The sequence below is a fragment of the Falco naumanni genome, chromosome 8 (genome assembly GCF_017639655.2).
Source record: "Falco naumanni isolate bFalNau1 chromosome 8, bFalNau1.pat, whole genome shotgun sequence".
In the NCBI taxonomy this organism is placed as follows: Eukaryota; Metazoa; Chordata; class Aves; order Falconiformes; family Falconidae; genus Falco; species Falco naumanni.
Genome location: NC_054061.1, coordinates 20,236,389 through 20,263,006, shown reverse-complemented (window position 1 = coordinate 20,263,006; position 26,618 = coordinate 20,236,389). Strand labels below are relative to the sequence as shown.

General features: G+C 57.9%; 1 protein-coding gene and 1 long non-coding RNA gene across 2 annotated transcripts; one reads left to right on the top strand and one right to left on the bottom strand.

Annotated features, from left to right (window-relative positions):
• Positions 1-59: 59 nt before the first annotated feature.
• Positions 60-24,774, top strand: LOC121092340. The gene is made up of 2 exons (XR_005829268.1): positions 60-367; positions 22,723-24,774. It is a non-coding gene; the product is annotated as an uncharacterized LOC121092340 (long non-coding RNA).
• LOC121092339 (START domain-containing protein 10-like) lies at positions 2,606-15,327 on the bottom strand. The gene is made up of 6 exons (XM_040603165.1): positions 10,869-15,327; positions 7,392-7,539; positions 7,170-7,273; positions 6,936-7,053; positions 6,590-6,642; positions 2,606-6,264 (listed from the first exon to the last, which is right to left on the bottom strand). The coding sequence occupies exons 1-6, from the start codon at positions 11,031-11,033 to the stop codon at positions 6,052-6,054; spliced, it is 801 nt and encodes a 266-aa protein (XP_040459099.1). The 5' UTR covers positions 11,034-15,327; the 3' UTR covers positions 2,606-6,051.
• Positions 24,775-26,618: the final 1,844 nt, after the last annotated feature.

Below are 26,618 nucleotides of genomic sequence, written 5' to 3'. Positions count from 1 at the left end.
CACTGCCGGTCCCTCCTCCAGGCCAACCCTCTGGTTCCCATCCCTGTCCCACCCTCCCGTCCTGCCCCTTCCCAGGCATCACCGTGCCCTGTGCTTGGCCCCTGGTCTGGCTGCCCTGTGTCCTGCCCCTCAGCCAGGCTCTGCCCTCTTTTGGGGGCTGCCCCCAACCTCCCCACTCACTCACTCATGCGCCTTCTCTCACCTTCCTAGCCAGGGTCCTGCTCCCTGCCACGAGCCCTCGGACATGCATTGCCATGGGGGGAACCAGGTCCCTGAGGCTCACACTCCAAGGCTGCACTGCAGACGGAGATGTTTGAAGTTCTTGGGTGCATTCAGCTCCACCTGCTGTTTCTGCTTCCGGCTGCAGGTAAGAGGAGATATTCACTATATCCACCGTGGCTTGGGACTGAGCAGGGTGCAGGTGCTGGGAAGGTGTTGCCAAATTGGAGAAAACAGGTTAAAATGTTCATGCTAATGAGGGAACTTGGAAGGGCTGGTACTGGGGCTGGTTGGATGAAATGTCTGGAACACAGAAGACTCCCCTGTGCTGTAGGGATGCTGGGGATAGAGCACACACCCCCACACTCCCCCCCGCTGGTACCCCATGAAGAGGGTGATGTGGAGTGAGCTGAGGGGCAGGCTGGATGGCAGTGTGGTCTGGGGTGGCAGGGGGATATTGGGAGGGTTTCTCTCCTGCCGAGAGCCTGTACATTCACTACCAGATGACCAGGCTGCCTTTAATGCAATGCTTTTTGCAAGAGCCCCAGGGGAGCTGGCAGTTAGTCCGGCTCTGCTGTTACCCAACCTTGCACATGGAGTCTGTCCAAGGCTGATATCTCACAACACCCTTCAGCCCTTCCCCACACCTGGTGGCAAGACTGATAACTGCTCCCTGCCCTGTGAGGGTTCAGCTCTCTGGGGACCCCCTTGCTTCAATCCACGCTTGTCCTTCCCTGCCCCAGTGATGCCCCCAAAAGTCTTTGCTGGGGGCTGGGAGTGGCAGGAGCCCCTGGTGTGGAAGGGCGGCCCCATGCAAGTGTTTGTGCGTGCAGCTAGGTGCAGAAAGGCAGCTTCTCCTTTATCACACTTTGCGTCTGCAAAGCAGAAGCAGAAATCAGCATGAGCCCAGCATCAGTTTTGCCTTCCTCCCCCTTCCCTGCCAGCTGCTTCGGCAGGGAGTGACACATCCCTGGGACTGGGGATGGCATGGGTTTCCCCATGGACAACCCTGTGGGTGGGTTTTGGAGACAGGGTGCGCAGGGACCCTCAGGATGTGCAGGGACCCTCTGGCTCTGCACCACAGACTGTGCCATCCTGCTGGGCTTCTGCCTCTTAGAGGAAGCTGTTTGGCTAAATATAAGCACTGCTGCTCACAAGATGGTTGCTGAGGTCTGTGGTGTGAGTGGCTGGAGGGGCAGGACAAAGGGTGCTGGTAATGCTGGTTGCAGCCAGCATGCCATTGTTTCCATCCTGCCATGCTGGAGGCATTAGCACCGGTGAAGCAGACTCCTGCGTGGGGCCAGATCTTGGCCCACCACTGTTTGGCACCCTGCAGCACCTCTATAGAGCCCTCATACTCTGCTGCTGGGAGTGGTGCTCCTCCCTGTGTGCTGGGAGGGCAGAGATGGGCTGCTGGGGAGGGAAACTTTGTCCGAGGGTGGAAGGGACAACCTGGGACATCCCCAGAGTGGCAAGTTGCAGTCCCATCTGATGGTCCAGCATGATTAAGAGCAGGGCCCAGTCCCCACAAACCACATCCTGATGGCTGCTGACAGGCCAGTTCAGTGCAGCAAAACTTCTCCCCTGGTCCCTTCTACCTCCACAGTCACTTAAGTGTCAGGACTGGAGCTTGGTTCCCCTGGCAGGGGGGAAACCCCTGCTCAAGCACCTCTGCTGAGCCCCAGCACCCGGCTGCCCGCAGAGACTGTCCCTTCCCAGGGCTCAGCCAGGAGGACAGCCCAAGCTGGGTCATCCCCCAGCCATGGGACCATCTTGGAGACAGACATCTGGCACAGGGCTGTGTCAGGGGGAAGCAGGGCACAGCAGAGTGCTGGGGCACTGGCAGCCATTACACGAATGCTGCGGCTGGGTTGTTTGCTGAAGGCTTCATATTAGCCCACTTTCTACAGCACAGGTTTCAAAGCCTCTGTTTGATCTCTGGTGTCTACTAACCTCTGATGCAATCCATATTTAGATGCTAGCCTCCTTGGGCAGAGACAGAGAGCTCTGCCATATCTACGGGTTTGCACAGCAGGAAGCTCTTGCCTGCTCCCTGGAAAAGGCAGATGGGCAGAATCATAAAACACCCCTTAGGCTGGAGGATTTGGCTTCAAGAAGATGCTGGCAAGGGCTAGATGAAATGAAGATCAAAGTAAAGGTTGGATCCTTCCAGCACATTGGCCTGTTAGTCCTTCCCCTTTCTGGGAAGCATGACACTGTGCCTCAAGGTCCATGTGTCCAGCTGTCTGCCCATCCATCCATCCATCCATTCTTCCCTTCATCCCTCCATTCATTTTCCCCTCTCTCCCTCCCTCCCTTCCTCCCTCTACCCACTCTTTCTTCCCTCCCTTGCTCCCTCCCTTCCTTCTTCCATCTATCTGTCTGTCTATCTATCCATCTCTCCATCCATCCATCCATCCATGCCTAGCCATCACCCTTTGCTGCTCTCTGGGGCAGCCTTTGCTCTATCTTCAGCCCCACCCATGCTGGATTGTGCTGGGGGACATGTGCAGTGATGGTGGGAGCACCTCTTGGGATCAGGACAGAGTGAGGGACACTCAGGCCTCATACTTAGAGGGCAAATGTCACATTGGACAGCTGGAAATGTGGGGTTGGGACCAAGCCCAGAGGGTTGTCTTGGGCTTGGCAGAGAGCTGAGCCCCTGGCAGGGCTTGGTGGAGGAGTGTGGAGCAGGAAGGTAGAGGCTGTTGGGCTTTGAATCCTGCTGGACCTCTCCAGGCAAGAGCCCTGATGGTGGCCATTCCATGAGATAAGATAGACTGCTGGGGAGCTCCCTGTTGGGCTCAGGTTCCCAGTGTGGGTGGTGGGGGTGAGAGCTGCCCAGGGCCTATCCATGAGTTTGGGGATGCAAAGCATGAGATGCCAGGGATGGAATCACATCCCCCTCCATCTGGGGCATGTTTGATACTGGGGGCACTGGAGTGGACTGTGGACCTCTGTGCGGCCAGGGTGGGGGGCCCAATGCCACACTCCCTCTGCCCCCCATCCATCAGGGTACTGGCGGACATCGCTGCCTCTGGGCTAATCTCCCGTGCAGCAGCAGCTTCCCGTTTCCTTTCCAATCTCTGCATTGTGGGGCGGCTCCTCTCTGCTCACGGCCAGGCAGGAAGAGCCATCCAGCTGGGCTCTTGTGTGGAGCTGCAGCCCCCATGTACGTGGCCATCACCCCTGGGCTGTCGCCACCTGCTCCCCCAGCATCCTGGTGAGGGCACTGAGGGGGCTCCAGTCCCCCCACAGCCTGTCTGCTGCCTCCCTTAACTCAGGCGCTTGGGTATGCCAGTGCATGGCTCCCTTCCTGTTTGTGCCACAGGAAACCCAGCAGTGGCACATCATTCACTAAGAAATCACGATGTTGGGGCTCCTGGCACCCACAGGGTCCGAGGCAGCCCCCCTCTCCAGCTGCACAGGTTTCACCCTGCTCCCCAGCCAGGGTGATGCTGGGGGCCAGGAGCTCTGCTACAGCCCAGTGCTGGATGCGGACCAGTGTCCCTGCTGCCCCAGTGGCCCTCATCTTCTACTTGATGCCACTGCCATCCTGGCCATTTTGGGCAGCATCCTGGGCTGAGATGTCACCAACCCTGGCAGTTTTCCCTGGGGCTGGCTGGGGAGTGGGGACTCCCTGCCGGCTCTTGGTGCTCAGGCAGCAGCAGCTCTTCACACCTACTTAGGGCTGGCTAAAAATAGCCCCACAGCAGCCTGGCTGCTGCGGAGAAACATCCAGGGAATGAGGAGAGATGGGGCTGCTTTCTGCAGCACTGGGGCCGGGTGGGGTGGTCTTCACCCCAGCACCCTGCGGGCTCAGGGTGCCAGTGACCTCTGTACTCATCAGGGCAGTACCCGGGGGTGTTTCTCGCCTTTGCTCTGGCCACAGTTCCCTGCTCAGCTCTATCACCATTATTGCAAAGTGTTATTGGGGCAGTTTGGGGCTGGGATGTGTCTTCACAGGTAAAATCCTCCCTGCTGCTGTGCCCTCAGTCTACTGAGGTGGTGGGAGTGGCGCAGGGCAGGGAGAGACTGCTCCCCTTGCCGCAAGCCCCGTGCACTGTGAGGGGGAGGCTGCACATCTCCTGCCCTTGGGTTTTCCACATTTTCCCTGTGAAGGTGCTTCTTGCCCCTGTTCTGCTTGTACAGCCAGCCCAGCTGCAAACCGTGGGAGCCGGCTGCCCAATGGCCAGGACCTCCTCTGGCCTCCCCAGCACTCTCTGCAGTAAGATATGTGCATTTGATGTCCCCATGGAGCAGCACAGGGAACATAGGTGACCTAACAGGGTAGCTAAAGGGGGACAGTGAGCATCTGCACCTGGGATGCTGGGGTCAGCATCTGGACAAACCGGGGAGAAACACAAGATGTGGGGGAAGCCAGCATAGTGCAACAGCACTCGCAGCTCGGTTTGGGGTTTGGGGTGACCAGGGGGTGTGAGGCTGGGAGGGTCAGAGGGTCCCCAAAAGCAACAGTGGCGGGTGGCTCTGGGCAGGCTGCAAGCCCTGAGTGCTGCCAGAGGGCTGTCCCCCCCTGCACTGCCGAGGCAGGGCTCTGCTGTGAGGGCAGCTGCCACGTCCTGGCCGTGTCCACTAGTCTTTACCTTGCTGGGACAGGTCTGGAGCTGAGCACCATGGCACTGTCAGCAGTGACGGCCCTGTTTGTATTGGCCTTGCACAGATCAGGCTTAAAGCCATCTGGGGCAGGAGCCCAGCAGCTGCAGGCAGTCTTGGAGCCTGGCAGTGGATAGAAAAATGCAACATTTGTCAGTGTATTCCCCCAGTAGTGGCTGTCTAGACTAACTTCCCATTGTCTGGTGGAAGCTGCCCTGGTCCCATGCACGCTCACCCACATGTGCGTGGGTATGTAGAGCCCAGTATCCGCTTCTCCTGCCCCACCGCCGGCCACCTCGCTCCCTGCTGAGGGTCACCCCTAGGTGCTGGGACAGCGTGGCTGGACTGGCCCTCCTGTCCAAGCCAGGACCTAGTGCCTGGACAGCCTCAGGGTGGGTGTGGTGCCAGCGTCCTCCCCATCCCATGCTGAAGCTCTCTCGCACACACACCAATCCCTTTATTATTGTGCCAGAAACCACAGCAGCAGCAAACACTGAGTGGGAACAGAGGCTGCCCGAGACCCCACTGCGAGGAAAATCCCACCCCACCTCCCAAACATCACCTGGGTAAGGGGTCCCCAGAGCCAGCTGGACTACAGCCAGCCTGCAGAAGTGAGCCTGATGCCCAGGAGAGGACCTGGGAGGGCTCCCTGAGTTGTGGGGGAGTGTCACACAAAGCCTGGTGGGGGGCTTGGTGGGCTGGAGTGGGTCCAGCCTGATTGCGGGGCTGGCAGAGCTGGACCTCAAGCCAGAGAGGGTCAGTTCTGTGCTCCTGCAAAGCATGGGCAGGACCCGTACAGACTCCCCACTTCTGGCCGTTTGAGGGACACCCCTAGAAGGTCTTACAGTGGCAAAGGGATATCCTGGTACCTGGAAAGCTCCTACTCAGCACATCAAGGGTTCCCCCTCTTTTGACTTGCCCAGCCTCTCCCTGGGGCACCCGCTCCCACTGCCAGCTCTACCTCCTGCACAGGGACATCTCCATGGGCCACCATGGGTGCAAGGGGGGACCAAGGTGCCTGTCCTCCCTCTTCCCACCACCCGTGCTGCAGGTTCCCATGGGACAGTATCCTGCTGCCTGGGTAGGGAGGTCTATGGTGAAGGAGTTGGAGAGCAGACATGACTATTGGGGCTCAGGGGGCAAAATTCCTGCCTGTGCCCCCTGGCTGCTAAGCCTTGGTCATGAGGGGGAGCCTGGTGAGAGGGTTGTGGTGAGGGCTCAGGCCTCATGGTCACTGGTGCTCAGGTGGTCCTCGCACAGCCCCGTCTCATCGATGTTCTCCAGCGAGTCAGCGTGCTGCACTGAGAGCTCGGCCAGGCTGACACTGGGCAGCGTGTTCTGCTCTGGGTACACCCAGGGCTTGTATCCTGGGTTGTGCTTGTGTTTCCACTCCGGGTACTTCAGCCCAGCCTTGTAGATCTTCTTCATCGCCTGTGGGAAGAGTGGGTCCAGCCTGTCATGGTGCCCCAAGTCCCCAGGGGGGATGGAGCCACTCTGGTCTGTAGGCATAGCTCCCAGCTCCCCCGATGCTAGCTTTTTGGGGGTCCTGGGAGGGGATGGGATGGGTGCCTGGCTCAGACCACACAGCCCCACCAGCATGCCCAGGACACACCCTGCAAGCCCTGGGTCACCCAGTACCTGTCCTGAGAGCCCTGGGTCACCCAGCACCCATCCTGCCCCTACCTAGGGGCTAGCTCAGGGCAGCTCATGCCTGATGCATCTATGCATCCCACCACCGGCCACACACCCTGCTTACCTTTGGTGCCACAAACTGGGAGACGCGGTTCACCACCCACTTTGGCAGCGATCCTGCAAAAGCCCAGAGCCCTGTCACTCAGCTGATCTGGGCCAGCCCCAGAGGAGGCACCATGAGCCTGCAGCACCCCATGCCAGACTGACACCTCCCCCCCCAGGGCTGCTGGAACCTGCCACATGCTGTGTGTGGCCTTGGAGGGAACACCCTTCTTCCCTGGGTTGTCCTTACTTCCCAGTGTCCTTTGGGCCCCTGGATGATAGAGACCCATGGTGGGTGAGCTCTCAGGGTATAATGGGACCCATCCCCCAGGAGGCATGCTGTACCCTCCCATCCTGCTGCCACTCACCGCGAGGGTCCACCTGGGTGAGATAATAGAGGATGCAGGCACTGGCACCATTTGCCTTGATCAGGTAACCTGTCTGCAGGGACACGGCCCTCACAAAATCCTTCCGGGGTGGGTATTTCTGCAGAAAGATGCCGTGGACCTCAGAGCCTGCCCCATACGCTCCCCAGCCCTGCCTGTGCTGTTGGCCCATGGGGCCAGCCCCCCTGGCAGGGCTGGGGCTGGCTGGGGTCTCACCGGGTGCTTGACGCTGTAGTTGATGATCATGTAGTCATTGCCCAGGGGCAGCCAGGAGCGCAGGGTGACGAAATCCCGGTTCTTCAGGGGGCTTGGGCATTTCCCTGCAGACAGACCCTGTTACACCCCAACCCATTGCCCCCACAGCCCCACACCCATGCACGGGGCTGTGGGGTCAGTGAGGGGAACCCTGGGTGTCCCCAGGGGCTGGGGGCTGCTCACAGGAGTAGTATCCCACATCAGCGTTAACAGTCAGGCGCCCGATGTCATAGGTCTCGATCATGTTGGAGTCCCATTTCTTGCGGTAGTGGGTGTCGTGCAGCACATCGTAGAGCGTCTCAGCAGGGACATCCTTGCAGGAGATGCGAGTCTGTGGGGAGACGGGCAGTCGGGCAGGGGGGCAGCACCCACCCACTGAGCACGGAGCTGTGCCTATCTGGGGACAAGGACTTTAGGCTGTTCCTGCGTGCGCTGGCTTGCCCCTGTGCTGCTACAAAGCTACGTGTGCTGTGGAGGATGCTCTGCACACATGGTGCAGGGCACACTGCTGCTTCAGGACAGCCCAGGCAGAGCCACTGGCCCCACTGCCAGCGTGCAGCACAGTGCAAAGGCAGGAGGGCAGCAGGGGCAGAAGGACTCTCTGCCCTCAAATGGAGCTGTCTCGTGGTCCAGGCTCTGGTGCCTGGGTTCCCTGAGCCCGACCCTGTCCCCTCACCCCGTGTTCCTGCAGGGCAAGCAAAGGGATGCTCCTGCCCTGGCACAATGATGTCAGGTGTGGGGCCCAGACCAGGAAGGTTGGCCAGCCCCAGGCTGTAACTGGAGCCATGGAGCTGCCCAGCCGCACTGGCAAGTGCATTATTGATGAAGCCAGCTGCCCCCCTCCACTCAATGCCGGGAGGAAGGAGATGTCATCTGCTCCTCGTTAGAGGCCTTGCATCTTTGATGAGATGTTCAGCAGTGCCGTGTAATTGGAGATGGCCCTCTGAACGTTGCAGGTCCCATCAATCTCGGGCAAGCTTTTCCCGATGGCCTGCGTGATGGTTTCTGCCTGGTGTGCTGGACTCGTGCCCAGGACAGGCTTGGAGATGTGTTGGACTCCTTGGGGCACTGTGGAGGAGTGTGGAAGCACCCATCCCCCTCCTCCTGTTCCCCCCTCCCCAGCCACCCCCTCCCAGCTGGGTCTGGTGCTGCTGCTGCTGCAGGGTGAAGGGTGCTTCCAGCCAGAGATGGAGCTCATGGTCCTCCTGGGCTTCTGGAACCTGTGTTTTATCACAGCGGCACCATCTCAGGCTTGCCCACTAAAGCCTGTCCCTCCAGCCATGGATGAGCAGCGGCTATGCAACAGCTGCACCAGGTGCAGCAGGTGGCCAGCTGGGATGGAGAAAACAGACAGCCCAAACCCAGATCATCCACAGTGAATTCAGGTGAAAAACCCCCAAAGCTCCGGCTGCTCAGGGACTCACCAGGTTACGCCTGAACTAATGGAAAGACTGGGGCTCTTCTGACCCCCAAGCTCCAGCCTGTGCAGCTCAGCTCTCCCTCACAGATTGGGTGGCATCCTCCATCCCACATTTCAGAAAGGATCCCTGCACCATGCACAGACCCTCTTCTGAGCAGGGAAAAGCTACATTAAGGAGGTATTAATTGCAATGAACCAGGCTGGGCAATGGTGTTCAGACCTCCCTGCTCCTGCCTGGGGTCCTCTTTCTGTGCAGGGCTTGGTGGTGGCAAAAGGGGATGTAACTGTATCCCCTCTGCTGTGCTGTGCTTGTCTGAATTTGGCTGGACTTCATGAGGCTTCTGCCAGCCTGTCCCTCCAGCCTGTCCAGGTCACGATGAGCAGCATTCTTGTCTCCAGCACTTCAAATGCTCTCCATGCTTCAGTGCTACCTGCATTCTCACTGAGAGGAAAATCGATCCCATCATCCCAGTAACAGGGTGGGACTGGGCAACTAGCCACCATCTGGATCCTGTACTGCTGACCACCATGCTATGAGCCTGGTGGTGAGCTGGTTTTCTACTCTCATCATCCAATTCTCCAGTCCAGATCTCACCAATGTGGTGACAAAGACACTATGGGAAACCTTGTCAAAAGCTCTACCAAATTTGAGGTACAGGGTTTTCACTGCTCTCCTCATACCCACACAGCCAGTCCTCTCATTGCAGGAGGCAAGCAGGCTGGTCAAGCATTATTTGTCCTTGGTAGGTCCCTACTGCTGTTACCACTGCCCTTGTCCTTTAGGACATGGCTTCCAAAAGGATGTTTTCCATCACTGTCCCAGGGATGTTGGTGATACAGCAGCCCATAGTGCCCTGCAGCATCCTTCTTGCCCTTCTGGAAGATGGATGTGAGGTTTACTTCTTCCTAGTTACCAGGGACCTCCTGCAGTCAGCAAGTCTTTTCAAAGAGATGTTGGCCAGACCCCTCTGCACCCCTGGGTGTGTCCTGCCTGGTCCTGCATACTTGTGCATGCCAAGTGCCTTAAGTGCTCCTTGATCCTAGCCCAGAAGCTCTTCCCTGGCTTATGGTGTCAAGGTGGTATGTATTGCAGATACACCTCTGCAGAGAGCGCCACTCCTCCTCCTCCTCACCTTGGCCCTGAAGGGCCTTCATCCAAGGCAGCATTGCAATCATGTGCCCAGCTCCTTGTTGTGCCTCCTTAGCTGCAAGTGCTGGTGTGCAAGCAGCTGAGACGGGCTGTCAGTTACTCTGTGTTCAGAAGAGCAGTGCAAGAGCCTCCTCCAGCTATACCATACCCCATTCCCCTACTCACCACCTCCCCATGCCTTCCCTCCTCTTCAGGCTGTATTAACCCTTCCCTGACACTCCTCGTTGAAAGCTTTCTTTATCAGGTTGGCTGTCCCGTAGGTAAGATGCTCTGGCCCTACTTGCCTAGCAGGATCCCATCCCTGCCTGGCAGTCCTGATCCTCAGTTGCCAGAAAAGCCAAAGCCCTGCCCGTGATATCGGCCATGGAGCCAAGCACTGGCCTTCAGGATGTTCCCACACAGGGCTTCCCTGCCCTGTTCTCCCAGCACCCTGTAACCAGTCTTGATGTAATCAGGGTCACCTGGCAGTGTCACCGGTGCCATGTAGATGAGTAGCAAGGTGGAACAACCTGAGGAATGGTTGAACCTCGCTAGTCCCTCTGCAGTATCCCAGATCTGGCCACTGGCAAGCAATAAACCTCCCGACACAGCACATGGGGGCTTTTAAACTCTCTGAGATGCTCATCCAGTGCAGGATGCGAGGTGACGTGCCCCAGAATGGCATGGCTAGGGGAGAGGCACCAGGGAGGCATCCCGCCAGCCAGTTGCATGCCAGGGGCTCCTGACAAGGCCATCTCCATAACGTAATCGATCCTAGGGCCTTCCTGCCTGGGTCTGGATCAAGGGCAGCTGCAATGTGAACCCACATGCGTACACACACGGCAGGATGCTGCAGTGGGCATCCCAGCAGGTCGAGAGGCTAAAGCCATGGGGCAGGCAGTGAGAGCCTGCAGAGCAGCTTGCCAGCTGGGGAAGCACCTCTGGGTAACTAACCCTGCCAGCCCTGGCATTCCAGGCAGAAACACCCCTAGGCAGGCTGTACCAGGGTGCACAGGATGGGCCAGCACCCCAGGGACCCTCAGGGAGCAGCCTGGCATGCAGCTGAGGTAGGAAAGGGCTGGTGGTCCCGCAGCTGCAGGCATCTGCTTACCTTGATTTTCTGCACGGTGCAGCTTTCCTCCTGCCCCTGACTCCACACGGTTACGCCAGCCTTGTTATACCGACAGTGCCAGCCTTCCAGGCTCTCGCACTGATCCCTGAAGGAGCTGAAGTCGGAGTCATCTGGGATATAAACCATGTCCCCTCCTCTGGACATGGGGCTGAGCTGCTGGACCCAGGGCACAGGCACTGGCTGCAGGCAGGCTCCTGTCTTGCCTCCTGGGAAACCTGGCTCTGCCCTTGAGCTGTGCCTTGCTGGGTCCCTGCTGCAGCTCACATCATCCTCCGCGCCCTCAGCCCGTGCCCCGCGAGTGGGCACTGGCTGCCCAAGGCACACCGGGATGGGCAGGGACCTGAGCCACCCCGGCCACGCTGCACGGCACAGAGCAGCGGGGAGGAAGGCTCCTTCCCTGCAGTTACTATCGCAGCTGCTGACGGCTCAGATGTCTTCCCCGGCCGGCTAACCGGGATCGCATTTCTCTCCGCCTGGCTGTCAGCTCCTCTATTATTCAGCAGGTAGCAGCATGCAGGTAGCTTGGCTTTCAGGGTAGAGCTGCCCCTGGCTCCCCAAGCCCCCCGGCCCTGCTGGCCCTGCTCCCCCCTCGCTGGCACGCTGGCAATCTCTGTGCCTGACTTTGCAGCACCAGCTCGCTGGCGGGATCAGCTGATCACCTGCCAGGAGCAGCAGCCAGGCCTCCCAGCAGCGCTGCAGAGGCGATGGGCTCAGCATCGGCAGGTTGTGGGTCAGCACAGATCTTGGCATGCCAGGGAAGGGGCCACGGTCCAGTGCACAGGACCTTGGCTGTCAAGGTGTCCTGGATCTGTGGGGTGGGCTCCTGGTGTGGGGAAGGGAAAGAATTTGCAGGTGGGGAGGTTGCCCCTCACTGGACTTGCAGGATCCTGGTGATGCTGGTGTGGGAAGGGACTCCTGGGGGTCTCTAGCCCATCCTCCCACTTGGAGCAGAAAGACCACCAGCAAAGGGTAATGTCACCCATGGCTTTACCCAGCTGTGTCTTGAAGTATGGACTTGCCCCACCTCCCTGGTGGCATGTCCCACAGCTACACTACCTCACCAGGGAAAAAAAAAAATAAACCCTACCATCCAACCTGAAGTTGCAATTAATGTCTGCTGTCCTTTGTTATATCTCATGCCCTACTAAGAGAGATTGGCTCTGTCCTCCAGGTAGCTGCATGATGCTGGTAGATCCCAACCCACTCTTCTTGTAGTCCCAGGTCCCAGCCCTGCCAGTAGTATCTACTGGTCCCTCTCCAGCTCCTCCACTTCTCCCTGAACTGGGGGGGCAATCTGGGCACAACACCCTGCTGGGGATTCCCTGGTGTTGTGCAGAGGGGACAACTCCTTCTCTCAGGCTGCTAACTACACTCCTCATGTCGCCCAGGATGCAGCTTGCCCCATTTGTTCAGCCTCTTGTCCAGGACATTGTCCCAGGCCCTTTTTGCTGGGACCCTGCTGAGTCCTTTGGTCCCTAGCCTGGGTGAAATCTGGGGTTATCTGGCCCATCTTGTTGATGTCCACAGGTTTCTGTTGACCCAAATTTTGAGTTTCCTGGGGTCCACTTGTACTGAGGCTCCACTATTTGCTGCACACCCATTGGCGCTAGTTTAGCCTCACCTGCAAGGCAATGGTACACTTGCCTCTTCAACTGACCCTCTGATGAGGATGGGGAACATGGCCCCAGTACTGACCCTGGGGTACTCTGCTTAAGACCAGCTGCCAGGTCAAGGAATGGGCAAAAACTCATGGAAGGGACAGCAGGGAGAAAGATGGAGAGCTGCAGCTGCTCACAAAGTCTTGCCTGGCAAGGAATGCTACCTGCCACTGCCTGCAGCTGCTCATGCTGTAGCATGGTGGGCTGAGCAGCCGCCCCTCCATGCACGCCAGCTCATCATCATAGGGCTGCACATTTCACAGCTTGGGCTGCTCTGGGTGCCGTGGTTGTCTGCCCGTGAGGCAGAGCTGCCAAGCACCACGCTTCGTTAAAGAGCTGCAGCAGTGGGCAGGGAGTGGCAGATCTCAGGTTGGGGACGGTGCAGAGGAAAGTCCTTGGGATGACCTTGGGGCTGCACAGCAGGGAGCAAGCCAGGCCAGACAGATTTATGGACCGTGTGTGAGCATGTGCACCCCTGTGTGTCCACATGCAAGCATTGGCAGTCACCCCAGTCCCTGCGAGAGCCAGACACGGCCTGGAAAGTCTATGCATGGATGCATGGGGAAAAGTAGGACCCAAGGCTGGGGGCTTTGCAGCTCCAAAGTGTGTCCATGGGGTTAAAGAAGGGAGGACACTGCAGTCCTGGGGATGAAGGAGCTCCAACTGGCTGCAAGGGAAGGAGCAGAACGCTTAGCCAGCATCACTGAAGCAGGAACTAGCCCTGCCTGGCCACGTTTCTCGCTGTACCTGATTAATGGGAGAATTGGTTGGGCAGGCTGGAAACTTGACTGGAAGTGCTTTCTTCTCTTCTGCATCAGCCCTTGGGGTCAGTGTTGAGGCTAGATGACAGTGCAGCCACCCAAGAGCTTGCTGGTCACCGTCACATGTCCCGTGCAAGGCACAGCTGAGCTGAGATGCGTTCCTCTGACCCACTTGCCCTTGCTCAGGGCTCATAACAACCTCATTTACCACTGCCCACTCATTTACCACTCTAAGGTCTGGGTGATGCTGCTGGGACTCTGCACACCCCAAGGTAGAGACATGAAGGTGACTGTAGCAAATATAAATCCAGACATTAATGTGACCTTGTCTCTGTCACATCTTGTTTTACTTCTCTTTATGAACATTGACTATCAAATGTCCTATGGCTGGAGCCACCCTGAGTTTCCAGCCAGGCAGTGGCTGTCTCAGGAACAATTTTGTGGTGTGTCCCCATGGTATGACAGCCCCATTCTTCCCATCCTCTATGGAGGAAGTGTCAGCAGGGGGGAGGAAATAAGGGATGCTTCTCTGGAGGCATCAGAGCTACTACCCTAGCAAGACCTGAACCTGAGGAAGATGGACTTGATAGGCTCATTTTGCACAAGTATCTGTTAGCAGTGAGCTGTCTGGGCTCTGGGCGTACCCCTGTTGCATGGTTCCTTCCAGGCCCTGCTGTCAGGGCTGGCTGAACTTGCACCCTGGGTTTAGTAGTGTCACACCACTGCCCTGCAGCATCCAGTAGCTGGCAGTGGCTCATTACACCCGGTTTAGTTGGATACCGGCTTTCCTTGGCTATGGGACACTGGCAGCTTGTGGTGGCCCCATGGCTGGCATGGAGTTACATTCCCTAGGCTGACAGTATAGCTGTGCTCCATGTCGGTGCCATTCTAAGTGAGAAATGCAACATCAGGAGACAGGTTTGCCCTTCACAAGGTTGTCCCATCTCTGGGATGCTCTCCTAGGGTGCTGCAGAGATGGGTCCATCTGCTGGGAGCATGCAGGGTCCTTCTCTTGGCCACATTTTGTCACTGTGCATGGGCAGTGGGGGATGACACAGAGGACCGTCACATCAGCATCCCCTGGGATCCCTGCATCCCCCACAGCCACCAGCTTCATGAGCAGGGGCCTCTCCAGAGCCTGGTGGGGCCAGGGCATGCAGGGGGTCCTGCTTAGGGTATGGTGAGGAAGACTCAGCTCCCTGACCCAGCTGTGTCTGAACAAGGACATTCTGGTCCTTTCCTCTTCCTTTCATTCTTCAGAGCAAATTTCTAAACTCTCCAAGTGTCTTTACAGAGTCTAGAGCTGGCATGTGAGATTGACATGCTGGGAGTGGGGTTGCAGGGCTTTGCATGTGAGTGTTCACAGCTCTGTTAACGAGCTTGGATGCCTCAGCAGGATGAGCTTTCAGCTCCTCCAGAGCTGGAGAAGAGCATCCAATCCCCTCTGTAGAGACCACTCCTGCTCCTGCGAGAATCAGCTTTGAAAGCCTTTACAAATTGAAATGAAAAATGGTTTTCTTACAGAAAATAGTTCTGCTTTGGCTTTATGTGAGCCACAGCGCTGGCTCCCTTCAGATTTTTGTTGCACCAGGGTTTATCTCCTGGGGAATGAACAAGAGAGAGAGAGGAGGAAAAGCTAAAGATAGGCTGAGAGTTTCCCAGCCTGGAAAAACCCAACTGGAGCAGTTATGAAGAATTACAGCTGCCACATGGCATTAGGAGATGGTGGCTGTGAGGTGAAGATTGTCCCAGGATGGGAGCAGGAAGGTATTAAGCCCTGAGAAACATCAGGTCACGTTAGCTCTGGCTAGGCTGCCTCTCCTTTGAGGGACACAGGGAGAAGCAACAAAGCCAGGGAAGAGCAAGAGCCTGACCCAGGAATGGTGCAAGGCATGAAACACCCTGGGGCTGCAGAGAGCCTCAAGGGGCCCTGGTGAGACCCCAAGCCCCAGGGCTGCAGGGACCCATGGGTGCCTGGAGAGACCCCAGAGCCTTGGGGATGCAGGCCCCCTTGCCATGTGCCCACTGCAGGTCCCTCGGGCACAGCCACACCATTCCCCGCAGGACAATGTCCCCCACATGGGTGACACCCGCAGTCCAGGGCCACCGCACTCAGGGACCCTGCTCCGGGCTGTGCCTCTCGCCCGGCGCGTGCAGTCTGGTGCTCGCCCACTGGGTGTCACGCGTGCTCCACGGACGACAGCGACAGCCACATGGCCCGGGCGACCGGGAGGGAGAAGCCGAGGGATAGAGTGAGGAGCCGTGCCGTGCCAGCGGAGGTGAGATGTCCCCCAGCAAAACGCCGATGCCACCAGCTCACCCACGGAGCCGGAGGTGATGGCTGGGGCTGCTTCTGACCCGGGTTCCCCACGCCAGTGCCAGGTGGGTGCAGGTGGGTGCTGGCTGCTGGCTGCTCACCTGTCTGCTCCCGCCCCCCCCCCTCCTCCAGGGGGGCATCGGGGGAGGCTTCACAATCCCCTTCCCCCTGCTGCTCTGAGCTGGTTTTGGCACCCCAGGAGCCGCCCAGTCTTGCCAGGTCAAACCTGAGGCTTTGAGTGATTTGCACTTCAGTTTCAGGCTCTTGGGACACTTGGTATTACTAGACCCAGTTAAAGGTACCCAGGGCAGTGGGCACGCTAGGGGCACACTCCTCCCAGTGCCAAGGAACACAGAGACACCCCCGGCCCCCCCTCCCCTGCCCTCAGTTTTTCTGTGAAGCAGAGAATGGAATGAAGCCCCAGAAACTTTCCTCTTCTGCCTTGCTCCAGCCCTGCACTGCCATTGCATCCTTCCTGCTCCTGGCAGGGTCTGAACAGCCAAGCCCATCCACAGTGGCCTCCCCAGCCACCCCGAGACCTCCCAGAGAGGGGGACAGGGCAGGGGCCGCACTGGCACCCTGCACCTGGGGACCACCAGCTCCTGTATGTTTTAGTACAGACCTTTTTGTGCTACTTTGGAAGATTCTGGTGTCAGGGAAAGGTGTGTGTTTTGGGGCTTGCACACAGCAGCTCCTTGGAGGCTGGGATCCAGCACGGCTAGGGTATCCAGCCCTGCCGCGTCCCTTCTCTGTCCCCTGTGCAGGGACACAGTCTCATCTCTGGCATCATTTCCCAGGGTGATGGGGAGTGGGGGAGCACCATCTCCCCCTGGGAAAGGCAGGACAGGGGGTTCAGACCATCCGTGCTGGCAAAGCCAGGTGGCACCAATGACAAAGCATGAGAAGGTGGTGGGGAGGCTGCCAGGAACATTCACAGGGGCTGGCACAGCAAACAGCGACATGGAAAAGTGGGTGTTCCCTGCTCACCCTGCCATGAGTTTTGGCTTCATCTCTGCCCTCAGGAGATCCGGTGGAGGACGATGCATGGGGTGTGCACCCTGGAGCGCAGAGGCCAGGGAGGTACATCCCACAGCATATTTGTCCCATTGAAGATGGGTCAGAAGGTCCCTTGGGTGATGTGACTCCATATATCTTCTGCATACCTCTCTGCCGCTCCTCTGTGTCCTCCTACAACTGGGGTCATCATGCCAGAGTGGGGTCCTGCCCCAGGATGCTCCTCCAGCTACCTGCATCCCACATATCACAGTGATACACAGCACAGAAATGGCCACGCAAGTGCATGCGTGGATGCAGCTGTGGAGTAGTGACGTGCTTATGGGATCCTGCTACACGCATGGACATCCAGCAGGTGCCTGTGACTCCTCCATCCAACTGGCGGCACAGAAGCTGTCGCTAACACAGACGGCACAACAATGACATCTCTGGACATGCATGTCAGCCGCCCACATGTGCCCAACTCACCAGCACACATGTGGCAGTGCACACATGGTGGTGCATGCAGCTGGCAAGACATGCACTCACAGCTCAGCAGTGCACGAGCTGGCGGCCCAGGGCAGCCCAGAGGCACTGAGCACCCATGCAGCCACGCACGTACACGTGCAGACACACACAGAGTGGTGTGCAAGCATGCTCTATGTGTGTGCAGACACACGTATGCAAACTGCAGCTGCTTTAGCATGTACCTGGATGCTCCTCAAGGACCTCTCCTTAAGCCCCCCACTCCTCTCTCCTAAGCCTCTTTGTTGCATCCTGTTCCCCCCCTTGGCTCCTGTCACTGTCCCTGTAGTGTGGCTGCATGTTTCTTCTTCCTCAGCTCTCCCACTGCCCTATGCTGCTCATTTTAGCTTAACTGTTCAGGGGACAGCCACCCTTGTGTCACCCTTGCCTTTTTTGCTCTGGAGCATCCTTCCCTGCCTGTGCTGCCTGCTGCCAGCCCAGGACCCTGCGTCAGCGCCCAGATGCCCAGACTCCTCCTCTGCTCCACCACGCTTTTCCCAGCCTGGCAGAGAGGGCTGTGGTGCCCGCAGCCCCACAGCCACCAGGCCAGGGCTTGTTTGCACAGTGCCCCAGCTGGGCATCAGGATGATTTAAAAGGACTGTGAAAAATGTAGTTATTTTTTCCCCTTTCAACTGCAAGTCAATACTTGGGGAAGGATGTTTAATTATCTTCGTCACCCTCCTAAATCTCTTTATGAGAGGGTTTGGCTGCAAATCTCCACATCATTTCATAGTTATTGGCTAGCGCAGGGCACACACAGCACGGTAAATTAGCCGATCACATCAGGCATGGGTCGTGTGTCCCCCCCCATGCTGCCCACTCTGCACGTGGACGATCCCCCTCTACCCTGGGGCTGTGCCACAGTGGGTAGCAGCAGGGAAGCCCCCTGCTAACTCGGGGGTTAGGGCTGGTGTGTCCCCTCAGGCATTGGCACCACCTGATCACCATGGCCCAGCACATGCCCCATCCCTGGGGGCCTGGTTGCAGCAGGTAATGCCACAGGTTGGCAGCTCCTGTGGTGTCTAGGACCAGGCAGGATCCAGAGGACATGGGACAACCAGGACCACCCCAGGATGACCTCCTGCACCATGAGATGCATGTTACCCCCAGCACAGCCTTGGTGCATCCCCTTCCGGATGCCCTCCCCAGCCCTGGGGACACACTCCCTGGAGATGGGGCTGTGGTTACCAGGTGCCCAGCACCCCCACGGCTAGGAAGGTCCCCTGGGGTGACCCAGTATCACCTCTGGCTGAGGGATGGACCAGGATGGGGCTGTGACATCTGCACACCAAAGATGCTGGGTCCCCCCAACTGCTCTGAACCCCCCAAACTCCCCAGCCCTCCACCTCATACCTCCTCAAAGGCAGACAGGAGAGCGGATGGGTGTGCTGAGATCCAGTGCACTGCTGCTGCTGTCCCTGGGGCAGGAGATACCCAGCCTGCAGGTGCAGCGCTGGGTGGCTGTGGGCCAGCAAAGGCGCAGGATGGAGAGCAGGCACAGCTGTGCTCCCCAACCCCTCTTCTGCTGGGGGACACAGAAAGTGTTTTGCAGCCCCCCACCCAGCAGCATCCCTGGCAGGCAGCACCCACCGTGCCCTAAGCCTCCCCTTCTCATGCAAAGCCAGCAGAGCCAAGGCTGGGCTGGAGGCCTGAGATACGCCAGAACAAAATGCCACCTTCCCGATAATGCCTTTTATTGGACTAGGTGACACGCAGGCTTTAGGGGATAGCAGGAGAATCCTCTTGGCTCATCCGCAGAAAGGATTTCCACAGCCCTCCCGGCGGCTTGTCAGCGCTCGGCTGCAAGTCCCTGAAGAGTTATTACCTCCAGACGCACGGCTCTGTCTGCTGGGAGCTGAATGGCGTCCCTGCCCCCTGTTCACTGCTTAGAAAGATTACGCCGCCTTTGAATAAGCTCCGTGGAGCGCTGCTGCCGACGCATCAGACAGGAGCTAATCAGAAAATTAGCAGGGAAAGAAAACTTTGTGGCAGGAACTTATCTCTGGTGCGGATGCGTGCCGCTCCGACTGCCGCTGCTGCCACCGCTCCCTCGCCCAGCCCCATCCCTCACCCGGGCTTAAGCAAAACTTCCCTGTGATTGCAGTGACAAGACCTGCTTCCACTGCATGGGGTGAGGAGGTGGTGCGCACGCACACACACACACACGTGTGCACTTTGACACATAGATGCAGTGTGTGCAAACATACCTGCATGCATGGGCAGTCTTATACACACGTATAGCCATCTGTGGATGTTTGGCACAGACATTTCTGTACATGAATGCACAGTTACATGCAGGCATGCCTACACTCAGGTACATGTGTGCACACACATGCAGACATGCGCATATATAAATACATGTATATATGCATATGTGCGCATGCATCCCTATGTACTCAGACGCAGGATTACACACTTACATGTGCACTCACACATCTGCACTTACAAGCATGGATCTGCACACACACGGGCACATGTCAACACACACACGTGTGCATATTGGTGCCTTGGGACCTCTCCCATTGCTAGCTGAGCAGTGAGTAGGGCACAGCTGCTGCACCCAGCCCACCTTGCACCACCGATGCCATGTCCTCTCGGGACAGAGGTGTGTCCCACTCCTGCCCTGCTGTGACATTAGTCTCCACGCTGTAGTGCCATCCTGGGGACAGCCCCCAGGTGCACTGCTGGACACCCTTGGGTGTTCATGCTGTCCTCTGCCAGGGGGAAGGGCGCGGGGTGGGGCTGCGATGGGCAGGGGCGCAGCGAGCTGTCCTAGGGGCAGGGAGCAGTGCCTGGGGGCGGTGTGCGGGGGTGATTAAAATGTTCTGTTTGTTTTATTTAAGCACAACTGTCAGAAAGAGTTACAGGGCACTGAGCTAGAAAATAGCATTTACAGAAACTGCCTCCTGATACCCTGAGCCCTGACCTTTGCAGACTTCATTAGTGCCATGCAGACGTGTGTATGCCCAGCCTGGGGGTCACACAGAGAGGGAGGGCAAGGACCCCTCCTCACCTCCCCCAGCCCTGGCAGCCTGCTGTCAGTGCAGCCTCTCCATGGGACGCCAAATGCAGCCAGGTCCCAGTGCAGGGGCTCTCTGTGGGATGCTGAGCCCCATGCCACTCAGCACTGTGGGACAGTGGTGATGGTGGCACTGAGGGCAGGAGGACATGGCCATATGGCCAGCCCCTCCTTGCTGTGGTCAAGTTTTGGGAATGGCCAGTCCAGCCGTGGCAACAGTTGCTACGATTCCCTTTTCCCGTTCCCTTTTCTGGACTCCAGCAACTTCCCATGGCAGCTCTGGGCTGCCGGGGATGTGTTTACAGGCAATTAAATCTCATTAATTGCACAGAAGCAGCAGAGGCCCCATGGCAATGTGTATGGGTGAGTCCTGCAGGGGAGGAAGCCAGACTCGGCTGTCCCTGGCACATCCAGGTTGGGGTGGGGGGCAAGGGGGGATCTGCACCCACCTAGGGTGATGCAGGGCAGGGTTGAGCTCAGCTCAGAGGGACACTGGAGCTGGCAGCAAACCCTGGGGGATGGAGGACGTACATGGGCATTGTGATGGGTCTCACCCACCCAGCAGCCCCATGCAGACATTAACCGGGGCACTGAGCGCTGCCAACACCAAACTGGGAATCAGAAAGGGAGTCAATTCCCCAGCCGCCCTCTCCCTCGGGGGTTGCCAGCCCCATCTTCCCCCCTATAGCCTAGTGCTTTGCTGTGGGGATGAAATCAGCTCTGCTCTCAGCAGGAGGGAGCTGAGTAGGGGCTCGCTCGAGGCGCTTGCCCACACGTGTCTGAGCAGAGCTGGCACAGGCAGGTGCTGAGCTGCTGCTGCTGAGCTGCCACGCCTCAGAAAAACAATAGCATTTGGTGGCAGGGGGAGAACAACCTTCTCCCGAACGGATTGAAACGATGCTTTGATTGGGAACAGATGCAAGAGATAAGGGGGGGTGGGGAAGACAGGTAGCTGCACAGTTACGGCATGGGGCCAGCCGCCAGCCTGCTTGCTGGTCCTTGCTGCAGGGAAGGGAAAATTCCCCAGAGGCGGCTGGTGCTTGGCTTTCCTCTGCCCTGTCGGCTCCAGGGCTGCCGGGACGCATGCTGGCCTGCCTGGGCAGGCTGTGGTGCTAGTGCTGGGCACGGCAGTGGGTAGAGGATGCACTGTTGCATGGGATGCACCCTGCTGCAGGATGTGGGATGCTGGGTGCAGTCCTGGGGGTGCTGCTGTGGCAGAGTGTGGGTGGGGGATCCCGCATCCCTCTTGGGGTACAAGCTGTCCCCTGGCTAGGTGGGGATCACTGTCAGTAGGGATTCATGGGGAGGGTGCTCTGCCATGCTGGGAGGAGCTGCAAACGTGGGACTTGTTCTGCCAGGGAGGATGGAGGTCTTCATGTGTGAGGCTGAGCCCTGTGCCCCATGTGCTGCTGCCTGTGCCCAGCTTGGCATCCTGCAGGATCAGCACAAGAAGTGCTGCAGTGAGCATGCTGTAGCCTCCTTCTCCTCTTCCTCTTCTTCCTCTTCCTCCAGCACTGGCAGCAGGGCCCAGCAAGACAAACTGAGGCCAAGGGCACAGCTGAAAATAAAGACTAATCATCCTGCTGCTGAAATTCAGTGCCCCCTGCCCTCCTGCCCACACACAGGCTGGTGTGTGTGGGACTGGGTCCCAGGGTGCTGGCGGAGATGCTCAGGGGCGTGCTGCTGTCAGCAGGAGATGGAGAGTGGCTCAGCAGGGCCCGACCCCTGCCCCAGCTCGCCCTCCATCCCCTCTGGCTCTCACACTTGCCCGTGGGGTCGTGGCCTGCTGGCCTCCTTCTTTGCTTGGTAGAGGCTGGTGTGAGGAGGGGGAGGGTGCAGGAGGGGTGTGGAGCTGCCCACTGCTGCCTCTGGGTTCAGATGGTTAAGAATGTCCTGCCACTTGAGTGGCGTAGAAAAGAGCACTCACCTGCCCTTTGGAGACCCCCAAATTCCCCTGGCAAGACCTGCAGAAGGTTGTCACCCACTTCCGAGGATGTACAAGCCTTTTTCCCCCTAAAAGCCAGCTCCCAAGGCTGGGACACAGCTGTGCCTCGATTTCCTGGGAAGGAATGCAGCACATTGGGAAGGGATGCAGAACTCACTCACCTTCCCTGCGAGGCTGTAGGCACCCACCCAGCCCCATGTGACCCCACTGCCCCACCATGACTTGGCCCAGGGCTGGGCAAGACAGGGCTGATGTGGGGCCACTTGCTGGGAGACTTGGGACTCACTCAGGCTGGGAGACAGCAGGAGCAGCCAGTAAACACTTAATGTGAGCCAGAGCATCAGGGAGCCCGGCACTCTGGCAGCTGGGAAGGGGTCCATCCTGCCTCTTGCCCCAGCTGGGTTCATGCCTGGGTGGCAGGCAGCACCAGCCACAGTGGAAGACGCTTGGACCATTTTAACCCTTTCCATGGCACCGCTGCCTCTGCTGCATGATTGCCACCGGGCTGGGTCTCTGCGCCCCCCGCCAGCCGCAGAAGATCCAGCGGGAGGCAATCAGCAGGCGCACACTGCGGAGCGGCGCTTTTCTTCTCTAATCTTCTTATTTCATTTTAGCATTTACAATACACCCAGCCGGTAATCCTGACATCAAACACGCCACGCGCACTTTCAAGCTGCACCGACGTCAGGCTGCGCGAGCGCTGGCAGGAGCTGGCAGCTCCGACGTCTTGAGATAACACACAGAAGAAAGACAAGGAAAGCTGCTCTGCCAGTGCGATGCGCAGGCACTGGGTGCTGTGTCCTTCAGAGCCTTTCCCTAGGGGCCACCCACCCTGTCAGGGTGCCCTGGGTACAGGACCCATGAGGTGCCTCAGCTGGCATGACTGGGCTGAGGTGGGTGCCCATGCTGTTCAGGGCAGATTTCATCTCTTGTGAGAGACTGGAGTCAAAGTCATCCAAGCTTGCAGCCCAGGGGGAAGAGGCAGAGCTGGGTGACCCCACTGGTACCTGCTTGGCCACTTTCCTCCTCCCGGAGCTGCCACACCTCTGGGGCAATTGCAGTACCAGAATATGCTGGAGGCTCTTCCTAGCCTTCACCTCACCAGAGCATCCTTCAGTGACCAGACACGGCAGTTGGACCTTGGCTGGGGTACCTGGGGGACCCATCCCCGCAGGAATATGCTCCCTCCCCAGTGGAAGGGCAGGCAGGGGGAAGCTGCATGCTTTGGGTCTGGGCGGCAGTGTCTGATACCCGCTATCCACTGGCACTACCAGCAAAGGGGCTGTGCCATGGCACCATGCCCCACATGGGGCTGCACCAGTGCTGACTGCAGAAACCCAAGGACTGGGCAGCTGGTGATGCTCACGAGTCCCTTTCTCTGCTACCCTGTCACTGGCTTTTCTCCTCTGCTGGACACCAGCTGCTGGGACAGAAATTTAGGTGACAAATGTTGCCAGCGAATTATTTCCCTCCCCTAACCAGGTGCGATGCAACACCCGTGGTGAGACAGATCCAGCAGTGTTTGCTGAGTCCCCTGAAGTGGCTTTTCTTCCTCAGCCTGGTGTCCAGTACTGAGTTTCCAGCTGCTGGGAAATTTCTGGAGTTTTCTTGGAGCTGAAAAGCTCAGCAGGCCTGGACTGGGGAGAGGGGGATGAAGGGCAGACAGAAGCAGAAAAGCCTGAGAAATTGTTCAATCTACCCTCAGGGCCTGGTGAGGATGGGACAGCTGCCCATCACCCTCTCATGGGTGGTTTCAGAGAGCACCCTGAGGCTCAGCAAGGCTTCTCCATGGCAGAGAATGTGCCATGTGCCCTGTGCCCAGGTGGTGCCCTGCACCCATGCATCTTTACCATCCTCTTCCTCAGCCAATGCAGGTGGAACGAGCCCAGCTAATGTGTGCTCTGCCTGGTGCTGGTGTGAGGAACAACAGCCTCTGGAGTAATTCAGTGGCTCATGTCCCAGTGCAAACCTCAGTCCCTGCCAGCCCCTTCCTCAGTGTGCCTGCATGGTGCCAGGCAGGCACTCACTGGGAGCAGCTGGTGGGGAGCACCCCCAAGGAATAGTCGCAGGTCTAATCCTTGTCTCGATATTTGGGATTTAATCAGCACTAAAGTAAGTAGCTTTTTTTTTTTTTTTTTTTCTAAGGCAGAGAAGAGCTTTGACTCAACAGGAATTAATTTGCCTAATTAGCATCTTCAGAAATCGTCTCCCTCCTGCGCATGCCCCAGTGGGGGGATTTCAGGGCCTGAGGGCCCACTGCGAAGGCTGTGCCTGGTGGGGTGCTGCCCAGCATGCTGCCAGTACGCCCCTGTCTGCCTGGTCCAGAGAGCACTGCCCTGGTGCTCCTGCAGGATCCCACCCGGGATGCAGCTGTCGAGCATCAGCCGGATGCCGATGGCCACGGTGGCACCCACCAGCCCCATGCGGTGCCAAGGCTGGCCAGCCGTGGCAGGCACGGGTGGTGCAGGGCTGGGGGCTGGGGGGAGAGTGGGAGCAGGCGACTGACAGGGAAGATGAATGGTTTTAATCACACCGCTTACAGGGCACCATCTGAAGTTTCGTGTAAGTTATGATAGCGACAGTTTGCACGAAAATTGTATTTCCAGGCTTCATTGACTGGCTTAATGAGAATCTTTACGTGTCAGATATTAAATTAAGAAATTAAAGAGCTGTTTCGGTGTGTATAGACTCCTTCCCTCGCACTGAGCTGCTTCTTCCAGATCAATCAGGAACGCGCCTCTAGAAAAGATGGGAGAAGCCTTTGATTTTCTGTCACCGGGGAAGTGAATCTAATACGCGTTGGCACCTAATTCATGTTTTATTAAAAGGCATGAGGTGGATGCTGCTGGCCTCCGCCTCTGCCCGCTGCCCTCTCTCTGCCTGTATCACTCCAGGAGGAGGGAACATCCCTGGCTCTGCCATCTTTGGGTCTCCGTGCTGCCTGGCCATTATACTGTGTCCCAGATGCCAGCATCCCAGGGACTGGGGGATGGTGAGCATCAAGAGGGTGCAGGGTGCTGCGTGCCTTGGCTGGTAGGTTTTGCACTGACTGCTAGCCAGAAAGTAAAGTTAATTTGGAAAAACCCATGTTGGAATCACTAGGTTGAAAAATATTGCTGCTCTACTGCATTGCATCCTGCATTGCATCCCTGCTTTCATTTCTGTACTGGCTGAGTTTGACCTGAATTCACTGATTGTTTTGGTCTTCCCTCAGATTTTGCTGGAATTGTGTACTTGGCCAACAACTCACCATCTGGTGGGGAACAGGGAAGATGTCATGGCCATGGGGAGGGACTTGAATGTCTGGAGGATGTGGAATGCACCATGGGCACTGGCAGGCTCTTGGGCATTGTGAGAAGTAGTCATGAATCAGAGCAAGATGGGGGCAGTGAATCACTTAACGCCATGCCACGGACACTGGAGATAAACACCTGGCACAGAGGTGCTAGAGAATAATGCCTGGAGCAGGGACCCCAGGGATAAATGTCCCAGGGCAGGGGCAACCAGGGACACCATAGATGTACGCCACTGGGTGAGGGCATGCAGGGACACCAGGGATAAATGCCCCCATTCAGAAGTACCAGGGTCCCACCCAGGGACACTGGAGATAACCTCTGGGGCAGAGGCTTGCTGGGACGCTGAAGATAAGCTGGGGACATCAGTCAGCTCAGTGTGGTCAGGGAGGGAGTCCAGCTGGGATGTCTCCCTGTTTCCTGATTTACCTGCTCCCTGCAACATGTCACGGAGGAGCCTGGGACCACCTTGGCTCCTGCCACCATTCCAGGTGTCCCCAGGAAGGGGACAGGGCCATCCGTCTCTCTCTGGCTGGGTGGATGCTTGTGTGAGCTCCAAGCCCCAGCAGTAAGTATGACTGGATGGAGTCCTTCTGCCCATGTGCTCTCTGAGTCCTCTTGCCGCGTCTCCACCTTTGAAGGAGAGGAGGGGAAGACATCGTTGTTGCAAACTGTCTGTCACAGCAAGAAGAATCACACCTCCAGGCCCCTGAACATGCCATCCATCTTCAGTTCCCCGTGCCAGCCCCAGCTTCTCCTTGTGCAGGGAAAGTTTGAGTAAACAGCTTAATTTGGCACTAATATGAGCAGAGACATCGTTTGCCGTGTCAACTATTGATTGCACCCTTACGGCCCCATCAGTCATTCAGGCTTTTTCATTTTTTGATATTACAATTGGAAGGGATAAACCTCCCAGCAGCCCTGGGCTGGGCTTGCCATGCCCATCCCTGAGCCGCCACATGGCCAGGGACCCCATGTCCCTGCAGGATACTGGTCCCAGTACCATTAGCCTTCTCCCCACTGCCACTTGCAGGGTTGCTCTTGTGGCATGTACATGGGTGCAAGGGGGGACATGGGGGCAGCTGGAGCCACAAGTGGCTCCTGCAATGAGAACTGGGTGCTAGGATGCCTGTGGGGCCAGTACCCCGAGGACCCTTGCCCAGCAGGGCAGGGATGGGGTCAGGACTGGGATCCATTGGTGCGATTGTCCCCAGGCA

Excerpts from the sequence above, each read along its gene's own strand:
- LOC121092339 (XM_040603165.1), bottom strand. The coding sequence starts at position 11,033 with ATGTCCAGAGGAGGGGACATGGTTTATATCCCAGATGACTCCGACTTC. Across the intron at positions 7,274-7,391 it reads TGATGTGGGATACTACTCCT|GGAAATGCCCAAGCCCCCTG; the intron begins GTGAGCAGCCCC and ends GTCTGTCTGCAG. Across the intron at positions 7,054-7,169 it reads ACTACAGCGTCAAGCACCCG|AAATACCCACCCCGGAAGGA; the intron begins GTGAGACCCCAG and ends ATCTTTCTGCAG.